General features: G+C 46.8%; 1 protein-coding gene and 1 long non-coding RNA gene across 4 annotated transcripts in view; one reads left to right on the top strand and one right to left on the bottom strand.

Annotated features, from left to right (window-relative positions):
• The window catches only part of LOC145423557 (uncharacterized), a 482,209-nt gene that overhangs the window by 15,421 nt on the left and 451,118 nt on the right, over positions 1 to 15,670 (top strand). The window lies entirely within an intron of this gene.
• hivep3a (HIVEP zinc finger 3a) overlaps positions 1 to 15,670 on the bottom strand; it is a 55,362-nt gene that overhangs the window by 5,845 nt on the left and 33,847 nt on the right. For all 3 annotated transcript variants that reach the window (XM_026155768.2, XM_080296204.1, XM_026155767.2), the window contains 4 exons: positions 10,060 to 14,256; positions 9,509 to 9,684; positions 710 to 840; positions 544 to 618 (listed from right to left, as the gene is read on the bottom strand). In XM_026155768.2, coding sequence (XP_026011553.2) covers positions 544 to 618; positions 710 to 840; positions 9,509 to 9,684; positions 10,060 to 13,893 — 4,216 coding nt within the window. In that variant the 5' untranslated portion in view covers positions 13,894 to 14,256. The remainder of the gene's footprint in view (positions 1 to 543; positions 619 to 709; positions 841 to 9,508; positions 9,685 to 10,059; positions 14,257 to 15,670) is intronic.

Raw genomic sequence — 15,670 nt, 5'->3', positions numbered from 1 at the left:
ACACACGCTTAACTCTAAGTGAAAAATAGTCGATTGAACTTATTCTGATCAGCTTTTCTAGAACTGAAAACTCAGTCTTGCAGATCTTAATAAACTCAGTTTCATTTATCTAAATAACTCAATGCCACCTTTCCCTCATCTGCTACGATACCACGAAAAACCCATAGCCTGAGAAATTCTGAGAGAAACTAGCATGAACATAAATGACTCAAACGCAGTAGAAACTTTCATCTTAGGATTTTTCTATTCATTTTTATCGAATTCTGCATCTTGAAGGAATTTGTAGAGCGGGTCACTATGTTAAATTAAAGGCGAAATGCTGGCCTGGCCTCTTGTTCCATATTCCATTTATCTAAAGAGGTTTGACATTTGATAAAATGTGTACATAATAAGGAGTTAGAAGCAGACATTTAACACAGTAAGAATAGTGCTAATAATGCTAATGTGGTAAGCATAGGACAAAAAAGAAGAGAAAAAGGAGCACAGGGCATGTAATTTACAAAGTAATTACTGCATTTATTTTTAGCCAAAAACAAGTTGTACCTTCATGTGTGTTCCCTGGATAACAGCAGGTTTCCTTTCCATGTCCCTTAGATATCAGGTGTTCAGTAAGACTCCCTGGAAATAAAAAAGAGCCGCTCACTGTTGATGCACAGAGAACACATACAAGAAACTTAAAATGAAAAAACATTTTATTGCCTGTCATTACCTGTAGTTTTGAATGCGGTTTCACAGAAACTGTAGTTAAATGATGGTGATTCCTTGGTGATTACTGTAGTATCGTCACACTGGCACTTTTCTCCAACTCCACCATGTGCGTCATCATACCTCTTATTTGATCTGCAAATGTAAAGAGAGAGAAAGAGGTTTCAGTCTGGTACTCAGGGTGTTTCCTTGTCAGTCAGCTCAGGATGATAGCAGCAATCAATATGAATGTAACAGGAGCTGACAGCCAGGCTGGGGGCCCTTCAGCACCTGTTAGTGACTGCATTTATCCAATGTAAGTGTAATGTCTGGTGCTGGCCTTTACAACATGGGAATTTCAAACTGTGGCGGCTGGGCTTGGGGTCCACACCACTTCACTTAGACTTCCTTCAGTGAGGCACCTACTTCAGCTTCAACAGAGAAGCTTTCATAAGCCAAAAACCAGCCCCCTCCGCCTCCCACCCTTCACAGCTAACACAACCACCAAGCCCAAACAAGAGGGAGCTTTCGATGCGGCTTCAGGTCCAGAGGTTTGCTGAAAGCGCAGCCAATAAAAACAGGCACAAGAGGGAGGGAAACCCTCGCCCAAACCAGCAGCTGCTCCAAATAAACGTGAAAAAACACTGAAAATAAAAACACATTCCTATGACAAACAATGGTTCTGGTTATAATTGGCTGTTTTTCTCTTCTATTTTCACCACAGGCTGTGTGGCTGGATAAACTCAGCAGGTATCATAAATGGTTGCTTTTACAGTGTCGGAAAACTTCCAAGTTAATGAAAGAGAAACACTTTGCCTTCGTACCTCTATACTGTACTCGGCAGGTATAAATTTCATGTAACACCCGTTCCCACTCAAGATTTGAACCTAGAGCCCTTGGCTTTCCCCACTTCAAAAAAAAGAAAGGAAAAAATGGCAACATCCCACTAGCTTGCTGCCTCCGTTGTGTCTTTATGTTCCTCAGACAGACAGAGCAGACGGAGAAAGCAGAAAGCGGGCGGGCGTGAGGATGACTCACTCTTTTTAGGAAGGCTGCGATGAGCGTCAACATGAGTCACAACAGGGATTTGTTCGCAGACACACTCCTGAACCAAAAAAGAGACACACAGATGGCACCTCTCTGCACTCCCCTTATCACATCACAGCAGTGTTTATTTCTGATAGGTATCAAAATTACTGAGCATGTCTGGCTTAACCTCCCTGCAAATGAATCTGAGGAGATGAGTGTGTGCTACATAAGAATAGTAGAACGGACTGTGCCTACTTACATCTGTTCAAATGATATGTTAGTTTCAGAATGAGTGTTAGCCATTGCTCATCTTGTTTTCTTTTCTTTTTAACATGAACAGTGACTCTTGCCAAATTTGGGTAAATCGGAGGTAGTTCCTCCACTGATTTGCTGGGATTGGGGCACTTTGAGGTGTTTTACTGTCTTTGTGCCAATCCTGCCAAAGGATAACACTGTGTTCACATCACAGCTTATTATTCAGTTTTAAGTAATTACTGTGTGTACTTCATATCTGTTACACATCATTAAGCACAGCTATTTTTACTATGGTTACTTGCATTTAAATGATCCTTTAATATACTGTGTTTCACGCTGATTTAGAACAGTATTTAAAATGAAGGTTGGAAGATTGATTAAATGCCCTGACAGCTAATCAAATGTGTCTTCCTGCCATGAGTAAGATGCAAGTCAGTCAAGTGGCAAACATTAGGTTACAGGTTAAGAAATAATAAGCTCATTCAACCAAATAGCCTGGCCAACCTCTGCTAGGTCTGACAGGCCAAGTCTGGGCTAGAAGGTTCTTCTGGGGTCTAAGTCAGCGGTCCCCAATCCCTGGGCCACGGACCGGCACCGGTCCGTGAGAGTTGAGGCTCAGGTGTGAAATTTATGGTTTTCAGGGTTTTTATTGTTATTTTTTTAATCGTTAACTCTGTTTCCCTGGGTCTTTCCCAGTGTGTTATGAATACATCTTCTTTTGGTACCGGTACTGGTTTTATTTTGTTGTATTTATCCACGACACCTTAAAGGCCAGTCCATGAAAATATTGTCGGACATAAACTGGTGCAAAAAAAGGTTGGGGGCTGTTGGTCTAAGTAATAATTGTCGATAAGCCTACCCCCTCATTTTGATAAGTCTCTTTTAGAGTAATCTTAAGAATTATTTCTTTGTTCCATTATTGCAAAGACTTGAAAGAACAATATAAATACAGGAGAAAAAAAAAAATCATATTCCGATTTTCTAGAGTTAGGGTAAAGGTTAACTTTAAGGGTGAGGTCATCACCAATGAGTTAGACCTCACAGGGTTAATCTGCAAGCTGTTTTGAGAAATTATTTTTAAGAATGGCTAAAGGGTTGCTAAAGGGTTTTAACCAAAATACCCATTTTGCTCTCCTCCAAAATAGGGTTAGGATTATCACCAATGAGGACTTGAACCTCAGCGGGTTAATAAAACAAAATATAGTCAATATTTGACTCATCTTAATATTATTATGTTTTTGGGAATGCTTTTACAAAAAAGCATTATACCCATAAACCTACAGGAAACAGTTTCCAAACTATCAGCAAATGAAAACATTTTCAGAGCCTTTGTTTCATGTTTCCTCAGCATATTCCCAGGCCCAAGCTCTTTTTTTTTGTATAGCATTTGTCCATTTTCCATTCTGTCTGTACAGCAGATTTTCTTTAATGACTAATGCCATGTCTGTACACAATGTCCATGTTACACCAATACACACAGCCAACAATGTACTGCTGCTCTATGTGAATGGCTCTGATGGCTGGTGTAAATGAATCTCTGCAGGAGCAGAGGAAGCTAGGTAGTTTCCTGGCTTCAGGCCTTCAACAGATGGACTCTGCTGGTGCAGACAGCCAACCCTTAGCCTGTCCAACGTAACGGACGACAACAGTTTCCAGAACACAGAACAGAATGTGACACATGCTTTCTGCGCTGTAAGTAATGCAGAGCAGTACAATATAAATAAAAACAATGTATCATTATTACCTAACAATGCTGGATAATCTTACTTGTGTTACAAAAATCTTATGGTTATGTATATAACCCCGGTTCTCTGAGTAGCATGAGTGAGTGTCTCACTATGGGGGAACGCCTCCTGCGTGACCTCATCAGAAGCTCAAATACCATTATGCCAGCCCTTACAGACTGGCTAGGTGACGCCTATGTCAGGAGGGGCTAGTTCCTCCCTATATAATAGGCTGACATAGCATCAGATGTCATTCAAAACGAGCCCACCTCTTCCTTGCTTCCATAGCAAGGCAAACACATGAAAAAAATCAAATGTGATGATGCAGATGAGCCCGTCACCTTGCTCGCCTGTGACAGAGGTGATGGTGAGACACTCACTCATGCTACTCAGAGAACCGGGGTTATATACATAACCTTAAGTTCTCTTTCATAGCATTCGTTTCGTGTCTCACTATGGGAGAAATACTGACTCCCGGATTGCCAGACATGCCTGTTAAGAAGACAACTGTCCCCAACAGCACTTCACAGGGGAGAAGCCCCCACCCGGGAAGAACCTGCACTGAGGACTGAATGCGCTAGGCTAGGTGCCGTCACATCTAACCTGTAAAACCTAGCAAATGTATGAGGTGAGGTCCAGCATGCAGCTGCACACACCTCTTGAATAGAAACTCCCCTAAAGAGAGCCCATGAGGTTGCCAGACCTCTAGTGCAATGCGCACGCAAGCCAGCAGGAGGCTGAAGGCCCCTGCTAGTATAGGCCAGGGCAATTGCTCCTACTATCCAATGGGAGAGGCGCTGTTTAGACACAGGCTTTCCCATATGTGGTTTAGCCCAGGACACGAACAGCTGGTCACTTTGTCTGACACTCTGGGTTCGGTCCATGTAAATGCGCAGAGCACGGACTGGACACAAGTTATGCAGCCGCTGTCGCTCCTCTGAGGAGAAAGGCGGTGGGCAAAAGGCCGGCAGTTCTACAGGGGAAAATGTGCCGATAACCTTCGGAACAAAGGCAGGGTTGAGCCGCATACTGACCCTCGTATTATCCGAAGAGAACTGAATGCATGACTGATGCACTGAGAGAGCGTGGATCTCTCCTACGCGTTTAGCAGAAGCTAAAGCAATTAATAGAGCCGTCTTCAAGGACAGAAATTTTAACTCAACCTGTTCCAGGGGTTAAAATGGGCAACAGGAGAGCGCAGCTAATACTGTGGGAAGGTCCCACGATGGAGCCAACGGCCTAGATGTAGGCAATTTACGCCGTGCACCCTTCATGAAACGGCATATTAAGGGATGCTGGCCAACAGTCTTCCCCTCAAAACCAATATGGCAGGCCGAAATTGCTGCCAAATACACCTTGATGGCGGAGATCGCAGCCAGATCTGCTTCACCACCTCTGGGTGAAGCTTCCAGTCCCCATACAGTGGGTTGCCCCTGGAGAGAAGATCTGCTCCAAAGTTCAAGATTCCCGGCACGTGAGTTGCTCTCAGCGACAGCAGGTGGACACTGCTCCAGACTATCAGTCTGTGTGCCAGTGTATGTAACTTGGGGGACCCCAGACCCCCCTGTCTGTTGATGTAGGCCACAACGGTGGAATTGTCTGACCTCACTAAAACATGATGACCTCTCAGCCAAGGGAGAAAGTGTTTTAGCAACAGGTGAACCGCCAGCAGTTCCAGACAGTTTATGTGGGTGGAGCGCATGTGAGGGCCCCATTCCCCATTCACTGTTCTGCCTTCATGGGTGGCCCCCCAGCCTGAAAGAGAGGCATCTGTGGAAATCACCTTCCTGGCTGAAACTGCCCCCATGGCAACACCCTGAGACAAGAAACCTGGCTTCTTCCACTCGCGGAGAGCGAGCGAACAGTCTGCAGAGACTCTCACGCGACGGTGGCAGTCTCGGTGAGGGTCCAGTCCCCGCGAGCCCACCCAGCACTGAAAGCCTCTCATGTGCAGGCCTCCCAGTGTTATCGCCACTAGAGAAGAAGCCATCAGACCGAGCAGCCTCTGGCACTGTTTGAGGGTCACTGTGTTGCCTCTGCGAAACAGTGCTAGGGATGACCGTATGGCCGCTGTTCTCTCTGGGGACAGAAAAGCCCTCACCCGGAGGGAGTCTAGGCTGAGCCCTATGAAAGTAATGCATTGAGTTGGCGTCAATGTGCTCTTTTCCACGTTTATCTGGAAACCCAAACTCTCCAGATGGTGTATGAGAGCATTTGTGTGACAAGTCGCTCCCTGGCGGGTTGGGGCTGCCACCAGCCAGTCATCGATGTATGTGGCCACCCGAATGCCCTTTTCCCTGAGCAGGGCCACTGCTGCCTCGGTGCATTTCACAAACACCCTTGGGCTCAGTGAGAGACCAAAAGGCAGGACTACAAACTCGTATGCTATCCCCTGGAAAGCAAATCTCAGATACTTTCGGTGTGGGGGATATATGGGGATGTGGAAATAAGCATCCCTCAGGTCAATTGATGTGAACCAGTCGCCCGCTCGTACAAACCGTAGCAGCGAGGCGTGCGTCAACATCCTGAACTTGTATGTGCTTAAATGCCGGTTCAGGGCATGGAGATCCAGAATGGCTCTCATCCTCCTCCCCCCTTTCTTTGGCACAAGGAAATACCTTGAATAAAATCCGCTGTGCATTTCCTCAGGAGGGACAACTCTTATAGCTCCTTTGTCTCTCAAGGTGGAAATTTCCTCCAGGAGAAAACTGGCAGACTCACCCAGAGCACGAGAGTAAACAATTTCTTTGAAATGTGGTGGAGCGACATTGAATTGCAGCCTGTAGCCCTTTTCCAATGTCCTCAGCACCCATGCTGACTGAATGCAGGTGCTCTTCATGTGGAGAGACACAGGGTTCACTGGCCACTCCACCGAAGATGGCGTTTTGGCGCCCCCTTGTGGTCGCAGCGCGAAACATACGCCATTTCGGTGTCCCATCACCTCTGTCACAGGCGAGCGAGGTGACGGGCTCATCTGCATCATCACATTTGATTTTTTTCATGTGTTTGCCAACACTCGACAGCGCCCTCGGCAAACTGCCTGGATGCGCGTGTCGGGGCTTTTTTAATACAGAATGCTCTTTCCCTCTGGCGGGTCCGGTGACAGGAACACCGGCCCGAGTTAAGCACTCTGTTTGGAACATGTCCTGTTGAACTTGCTCTGGAACGGAGCTGAGAGGCAGCCCATGAAGGTGAGAAATTGGGTTTGCTCCCACCTAGAGGAGAGGCTGTCAGGCTGGCCACTTCTTCCTCCTCACGATCGCGGCAGCGGGGAGAGGAGGAGGGGCCGCTTGAGGTCTGGCCTGGGGAGACTGTTTCCGAGTCCATGGATTCTTATGGGCCCCGGCAGCCTGGGGGGCTGCCTGCGTCTTAGGCACTTTGGGAATCCTGAAAGCAGGGACCGGGCGAGACGCTGCCTGCGCGAATGACTGGCGCGGTGCCGCTGGGGTAGCGTGCTGGGCCCTCCTCAGCAGGCAGAGTTTCAGAGCCTCATCATCTCTCTTTTTCTCCTCACATCTCTTCTGCATGGATGTAACAGCCGCACCGAAGAGACCTTGAGGCACGACAGGGGTGTCGAGGAGTTCCTCTTTCTCCTTGGTCGTCAGGTTGGTGAGCCCGAGCCAGCGTGCTCGCTCCTGAAGAACCATGAGGCCCATGGCTCTCCCAGTAGCCTGTATGGCTACCTTGTGGAGGCGGAGGACGTGGTCAGTTATAACACAGATTTCTTTCCACACTGTGGTATCTGGTTTAGTTGTCATGTCGTCTTCTAGCTCAGCTTGGTAAGCCATTAGCATAGAGGAGGCGTTGTGGGCTCTTACTAACAGAGCCGCTGCCTTGTAGCACTTATCTGTAAGGCTAGACTGGAAGCGGTCTGCTTTGGAGGGGGGAGATTGGGCCGATGAGGACAGAGACGGGGTGAAGATTGCTCGCTACCAACGGCTCCACTTGCGGCATCTGGCGGAGGCCGATAGACTCCATCCCCTCACAATCCAGCAGGGAGCTCCCCACGATGGGGTGTTTCTCGCTGTAAGGTTTTGCTTTCCACGTCACCGCTATCTCATCGAGTAGCTCCGGGAAAACAGGCAACACATGCTTGCCCGTCTTTTTCGCCTTCGGCAATTTCTTTCCGTCAAAACGAGACTTTACAACCTCTGTTTGTACGGCGGGCCACGGGATGTTGAGCCTTGCAGCGGCGCGCTTGCACATGTCCTGCATGTCGAGATCCAGGGGAGACGGCGGTGTCAGTTTTTCAACCTCGCCGGTAGCCGAGGGCTTTGCAGCCCAGCTGATGCTAGCCAAGGAGGTGGAATCTTCCTCCTCGTTCTCAGACAGCAGGAGCTCCGAGTCAGCCGACTCATCTCCGTCCTCGTTGGCATCTCCTCCCCAGGTGACTCCAACATCGGGGAAAAACTCACGATCTCCGTGTGCCTCCAGCGACGGGAAAGCAGCCGCGATGGGCTGAAGGTCTGCCTCTACCCAGCTCGCCCCTGGCGTTGCGGCCAAATCATCGGGCACCTCAATTTCTCCTTGCGCCGCAGTAGCCTCACACAGCAAAGGGTCGCCACCCGACAGGTTAGCCTGGCGAGCTAGCCTGCGGCGGAGTAGTTTGCGGTGGATACAGTCTTGTGCGGGTGTCAAGGCAGCCTGAGCGTGAGATAAACCCAGGCATGCTGCACACACGGGGTGTGTATCCCAGGCAGAAATCTTCTTGCCGCAAGGACAGAGCTTTGCAACTTCGTTGGCCGTCGTAGCCATGGTTAGCTAGAGGGTTGCGCACGTTAGCGAGACTGACACTGAGTGCGGAGAATAGTGCTATTCCTCGCTAACGTGGGGTGAAAAGTGTTGCTACTTTTCTACAAGTATTGCTACCTAATGTGTAAAACTGCTAGCGTCGAAGGGTATTGCTACCTGATGGTGAAGCTAGAGGTACCTTTGTTAGCAAAGTGTTGCTACTTTTGGAAAATATTGCTACTTCCCTGGGTGAAAGTATTGCTACTTGGCACCAGCACTAGCTACAGAACAGTATTGCTACTGCTTGTATGCTAGTGGACAACTGAAAAGCTGGGAACAAAGCGCCCGGCGACAGAGTTGTTCACTCGAATCTGTGGACAGTTTAGCTTTAGCACCCAATAGCACAGTTGTCTACAGGCTTCTGTGAGAAACAAGAAGAGGTTTTTAAATGACATCTGACGCTATGCCAGCCTATTATATAGGGAGGCACTAGCCCCTCCTGACATGGGCGTCACCTAGCCAGCCTGTAAGGGCTGGCGTAATGGTATTTGAGCTTCTGATGAGGTCACGCAGGAGGCGTTCCCCCATAGTGAGACACGAAACATGCCAACCTTAGACCAGCAGCCAGACCCTGAACTTTAACAGGTAACAAAGGCAGTAATGAGCAGTCAGGCTTGCAGCGTAGCAGCCTCCATTTCTATCTGTGCATGTTTGTAAAGTAGAATCACTGTGATAATTCAGCTTTGCGTTTTTAGCTTTGTGTTCATATTGTTAAAAAAATAAAAATAAAATAAATAAAATTGCAGGCGTGTGTTCTCACTAGGACAAGCCTTTGTGTCAGTATGTAAGACTGTAGCCTGAGGTTTATAGTATTAACTGGTAAATATGAGACAATACATTGGAGGTCATGATACAGAGTAATACAACGTGCACATTACGAGTTACAAGTTACTTTCTTTGATAATGCACTACATTACATATTTACTTACTTTTAAGAAAAGTACTGAGTAATGTATAACATCACATTCCAGAACCCAACACGGTTAGCTAACATACTGCTGCGATTATCAGGAGATCATACTCACCCTCTCTCAGAGACCCAAACTTCATTTCTGGAGCATGACTGGACCTTTTCCTCCTCTGCCTCGTCCTCCTTCTCTTCCTCCTTCTCCTCCTTTCTGTTTGACTTGTTGTCATCCACTGATGTATGTCCTTTCTTTGTTCCCTCGTAGTCTCTGTAGCATGACTGCTTTTTGCAGACCTACACTCGAAAGAGACACGGGCAAATTCACCAACTCTGCTCCAGCATGCCCAGGGAGACAAAAATTGGGAATTCTCATTGAACGATGTATTTTATTACATGTGTTAAGACACACGCTTCATTTCAACAGTTTAAATTTTGACCCCTTTAAATGACATTTCCCGTTTTGGATTCTATAACAAAAATGGTAAGGAAAGCTAACCCACTCTTTTCTATGCCTCCTATATGGAGTGTCTCAGTGTCTGCTCTACTTCTTATCACCTACCAGTCCTTACATTTTGATCAGTTTTATTTGATTCTTTTTGTTCAGTTCTGTTACAATAGTAACGATTAGGTCTACCGACAGGTGTAATCAGTGGTCAGTGTTGTAATTACCTCTGTGGAGGAGGGTCTTTTGTCGTCCTCTTGCTCCACTGACTCTGCTGCCTGCACTGACATGGGGGATAGTGTATATATGGATGGACTGAGCCTCTGCTTGCAGTGAAGCAGAGAGAGAACTGTCTTGCTGGAGAGGCCAGGTGGATTGGGGTCATAGCCACTAGTAGACCACGACGAATACACTGAGGGCTTCTGTTCATCCAGAGCAGAAGGGTTTGGTTTAATGTAGTTTAAATAGCACCAGCTGTTACAGGTGCTGGACAGCAGACTGGGGAATGAAGGCCCAACATGCGAGACGGGAGAGCAAATAGCAGGTAAACATGACTCCTGTTTGAGCTTGTGCTTGCAAGTCTCAACTGTTGCTTTGTCAGAACAACCCATCTCCCTCTCCTCTTCTTCTTTTACTCTTTTCTGCTGCTGCTGTGACTCTGGAGGCAGCTCCATGCTGTTTGAGGGGGAAAGCATCCGTTTATTGCCCCCTGAGCCTGATAACCTGAGGCTATCATCAGACCACAGTTGAAGATCTGGACTCATGTCCCTGTGGGGTCTTTGTTCAGCTGTTGAAACACCTGCACTTTGTGGGACAGCACTAACTGCCTCCTGGGGCCTAGGGGAGGTGGACTGAGACAATGTGGTGTATATGGCGCATGCAGGGGTGTGTGTGTCTGTTTGGAGGCGCACTGCAACTGCTGGATCCGTGACTGGCCTCAATATTTCTAGATTGGAACTGATGTTAGGGGCAGACTGGCGAACATGGGAGCGACTTACTGAGTAGTCATCGTCTTGTGGAGGAATCTCTAGTTTCAGCCCTGTAGACATGGGGAGATAGCGGGCTCTGGCAGCCCCTGATGGTCCATGCGTATGATATTGCTGTGGTGCAGGAGCAAGGGCCTGCTCTGTATAGGTCTCCTTTTTTACAGTTGTAGATGGGTCATGAGGAAGGGACAGTTCTGTGCTCCCAATCAACTGAATATTTTGAGTAAGTTTCCACTGAGAAAAGATATCTTTGCACTGCAATTCCACTGGATTATGTAAAACAGTGTCCCCTGATAGAGAAGAAGAAGAGGGCCTGCTGCAGTGTACAGAAGTTGGGCTTTTTGCTTGAGAAGATCTGCTTGGGTTGAGATATTCAGGACCACGGCTCAGGATCGTACACTCCTCCTCCTCCTCATCTGGATCACTGATAGCAGTGTGTCTCATTAATAGACATTTTCTTCTTTCTCTCCACCCAACTGCAGAGCGCTCAGGGGATAGAGAGCTGTAGTCAAAAGACTTACTGCGGGTTTCAGCCATGAGGACACTCTGTTGTGGGTCGTGAGGGGCCTGTTCAGATGCTGAGCGCCTCATCTCTCTGTGCTGATGCACCCCCGGCACCGTCAGCATATGAAGAGCTCTTGATCTCCTTAGTGGCGTTGATGTTGCAACGTCCATGTCCTGTCTGTTTGACTCTTCAAAGGACGTGGAGCGACTGGATGCATATGATGCACTACTGTCCTGACTAGGGCTGCGGGGCAGGGACAGAGAGTCAAAACTAGATTCTCCTGATGACTGGGCAGCTTCAGCTAATCGTAACCGCTTCTTCTTTGGAGGAAGCTTTTCAATAGGGAGCTGTGCCAGAGAGGGGCTTCTCTGCGGCCACTGAAATTCATCTAGTTTCTCTTGATGTTTTGCTGTGGTGGTAGGTTCGGCTGAAGTGTCTGTACTCATGTTGGGATCCTTTGTCACCAGGATCTCTGGAACCTGCACATTGTGTTGGCGGACCAGCTTTCGGGCTGCTAGTTTTGGTACATGTTGTTGAGGTTGTTTTTGAGGCAACAGCTGATGATCTTCATGAGGTGGAGAGTGCTTTGTTGCCTCTGCACCTGGATTCTCATTACTCAAGGATTCTTGTTTTTCAAAGGAACTAGTATGCTGAATTACTGAACAAGTTTGCAATGCAGGCTTCCTCTGGCCCTCATAAGCTGCACTGCTTTCATCTTTGCACTGGCCTGAAGACAGGGAAGAACAAGGTAAAGAAGGAGAAGAGGGGTCATCAAATTCAAAACTCTCCTCTTTCCTTCTCTTGCGCATTACTGAAACGCCTGCCCTGACTGCACTGTTCTTTACTTGTGAACACTCCATTTGACTAATTACCACTTCATTGATGGGTTGATGTGATAGGCACAGGCTCTGCTTGTGTTTTTTATAACCTACCCAATCTTTGCATCCTGTGCCACAGGCCTCACACTCATATGGCTGTGGTTGACTTTGCTTACAGTCAGGCACAGTGGTTAAGCTGTCAGAGTAAAATGAAAGAGAATCCTCGTGTTCCTCTTTTGTAAGTTCTGTACCAAGTGGAATTTCAATTGCTGGCTGTCGTCTTAGCATCCCATAACGACGTGAAGGCTGTCGTTCATCAAAGGACTGACTTAGGCGACATTTGCTTTGGCCGCCACTGGTGGTCTCAAATAAACTGGCTTCAGGTGGCATTGAATGACTTCGCACCAGCGGGGTGGTGGACGTTTGGCTAGCTGGCTGCTCCATATTTGAAGGTGGGTGATGAAATTTTTCACATGGAACTCCCATAGTGATAGAGCCACTGCTTTTATAGCCCACATCGCCAACCTTGGGGCTATGAATGAGCGGTTCTTTCACAGTTGAACTCTTCTGAGACTCAGAACTGTTCTTTCTGGAGAGTGAGAATCTCCTTGGTTTTACACTGTCAATTTTACTGGTATCCACCACTGCCTCGTTGATGGTGATAAGTTTGGTTATATGGTCGATGACCTGTTTCTTGGGCACCGTGAATGAGATGCTTTTGTCCTCCTCACCAGAGGGATGCTGGTTTTGATGACGAGACATCCTCTGTAGGTGTCCAAAGCGTCCATATTTACCAAGTATGATCTCAGCATAGCTTTTGGCACTTGTGTTGGGGGGACTGTCCTGTGACTGCTCTGTACTTTCAGAGCGAGAAAAATAGCCAGATTCTGTACTACCTCTACTACCTAAAGCTAAAGATGACGCCTTTTCATCAGATGAGTCTTGAGGAGTGTGTTTTCCTCTGCTTAGGCGCAGGGCCAATCTTTTTTTCACCGCATAGGAGTAATTGTTTCCTCCAGGGCAATCTTTGGCCATGTCCGTTTCAACACTCTTGATTGAGGCTCCACTGTCTTGTCTTTCTGAAACAGAAGAAGCTGATGATAGCTGTCTCGTTTCCTCGTCCGACTCTGTGGCTTGCTCCGCTGTCGATTTCGACTCCCCAAGTGCCAGGCCTGCCTTCACCCGGTGGGTATGAGATTTACGGTGTTTGTATAGGTTACTCTTGGTCTTAAAAGAGAACCCGCATGGGGCACAGGGATAGGGCCTTTCACCCGTGTGGGAGCGAATGTGTTTCTGTAAAACACTAGGCTTGGCACATGCACGGCCACAGTAAGTGCAAACATATTTCCCTGGTCTCTGAGGCTTACGCTCACGTTTCTGCTTTGGGGTCCCTTCCTGGGTTTCTGGTTTAGACTGGGCAGGGTCGCCTGCTGAGGAAGGTGGGATTTCTGGAGTCAAACTCAAACCTGTGGTTGGTTTCGTTGCTGTCGATGCCTCCTGTTTATTCGCCGGTGCTGTATCTGAGTCAATGCTCTGCCGCTGGTGTCTGAGACGTTTGCGTTCTGGATTCTGCCTTCTGGATTGTTTGGGCTGCTGTAATGTGCCATGGGGCTTTGGGGAGCCGGTTTGCTGTTGTTGACAGGGCTGGGGGGGAGACTTGGACTGAGGGCCTCGCTGTGGAGACTCCTTCTGAGAATGTTCTTGACCTCCGGACTGCTCCCCAGTGGTCAGGCGACTATGCAAGGCCTCCATAAAATGGAAGGACAGCCTCAGGTAGACACGTAGGATGCGTCTGCCTGAGCCAGGCTACAGAGTTAAAGCCAAAGCATTAACTGGGTAAGAGGTTTAATGTGAGCAAATCTGATCAAAATATCCACCTTGACTTCACTTCATAATTTTTTGCTTGTTTTACTCAAATTGTTATTGCTTGACAAAGGAACGATGCCATCAAATGTAAAACAGTAGCATCAACGAATGCAGTTGTGATATGCCATGTGCTGTGGAGGAAGTCCTCTGCCATCCAAACATTAAGCATTCCATCATGAATCACACAGACTCTGTTGCTCAGCTGGTTCAGTTCAATGCACAATTCCTTTGTCTTCTCAACATGTAGATCTGCAAAAACAAACAAGTCGTTATATAGGATAGTGCATACAGTTCAACACTGAGAAACAGATAACCCTCTGGCCTCTCTGTTTGCCAGATAGGAATATTTATGTTTTGTGTTGCATAATCACTCTATGTGTCATAACATTCATCTTTCGCTTTCCCGCGGCTGCTGCCTGTTTTAAATTAGAATGGTTTATGTAATGTTTTGTTGTAAAATATATCAGCATGCAGTAAAAGTGATGATTCTGTTAATATTCCCTGAGAGAAGCAGTATGCGCACCCAACTGTGACTTGAACATTCAAATAACATCATTTGATTTGGTCTTTAGTGATTGCCTATTTCTTAACGATTGCAGAATATCATTATGTCAGACAACACATTACACATACTGCCCACTCCCATAAAACTGGTCTGATCTTTCTGCTGCAAGACAGAAAATGACCAACAACAAAAAAACCAGAGAATCTGCCACTTGATCCATTTGATTGTGGAACTATAATATCCTAATGGTTTGATTATGAAATTGACTTAGTGATCACTTGTACTCTTTCACACTCGTACTGCTGTCTTACAAGCACCTTTTTCATCTTTGGTGTTAATGAAATTGCAGCTTTTGAAGGTTATGTTGTGTCATCTACTATCAAATGCAAAATGATGATCATCAGACTGTGCTAACATACAGTGCTGCCACATTGCAGGACATGTGAAGGACTCTACCTGTTTCATCGGATTAACTGATGATTTTAGATATTTTAAAAAGGGCCAAGCCAAACGGAGGCGACGGATGGCTGCGAGCTGTGAGTGCATACAAAAGGTGACTCAGTGGAGATACTGAAGAAAATTCCCAGTGTTACTTTATGCCAGCATGCTGAAACAGTAAACAAGGCATCCCACGCACTGACCAGCTGGTTTCTACACCCACATTCTGGTGGAAGACGGCAAAGCTGCTGGATACTATCCAAATTACTGATAACAGGTTGACAACCATCTTTGATTTAACTTGTGAGAAGAGTATACGTGCCAATACTGGATGAATAAAAAACAATCACTTTATACTACCAGCAAAACAAGCATAGTATAGGAGAGTTATAGAATTTGTGCAGTTTGCAGAGGACCATTGAGATCATAGCTCTCTTGCCATAAGCCTAGTAAGTGTTAAATGTAGGCCAATCAGGTAGTCTCTACCAGGGCTTATAGCTTGTAGTGGGAAGGCAGACTCTTGTTTGTAAAACTCGAATTAACACGTCTGTCTGAGAGTTGTTTGGGGCATGTGCATTCTCTGCATGAAGGTGACAATGACTGCTACTAACAACTAGTCAAATAATAAAAAAGTAAAATAAAAAAAATTGGCTCATTTTCACTTGCTCCAAAGTTAACTATGAACTGTTCATTTACACCTCACATAACATGGATGCAGCC

Source organism: Astatotilapia calliptera, chromosome 22 (assembly GCF_964374335.1).
Source record: "Astatotilapia calliptera chromosome 22, fAstCal68.1, whole genome shotgun sequence".
NCBI lineage: Eukaryota > Metazoa > Chordata > Actinopteri > Cichliformes > Cichlidae > Astatotilapia > Astatotilapia calliptera.
This window is presented reverse-complemented; position numbering and strand designations above follow the sequence as displayed.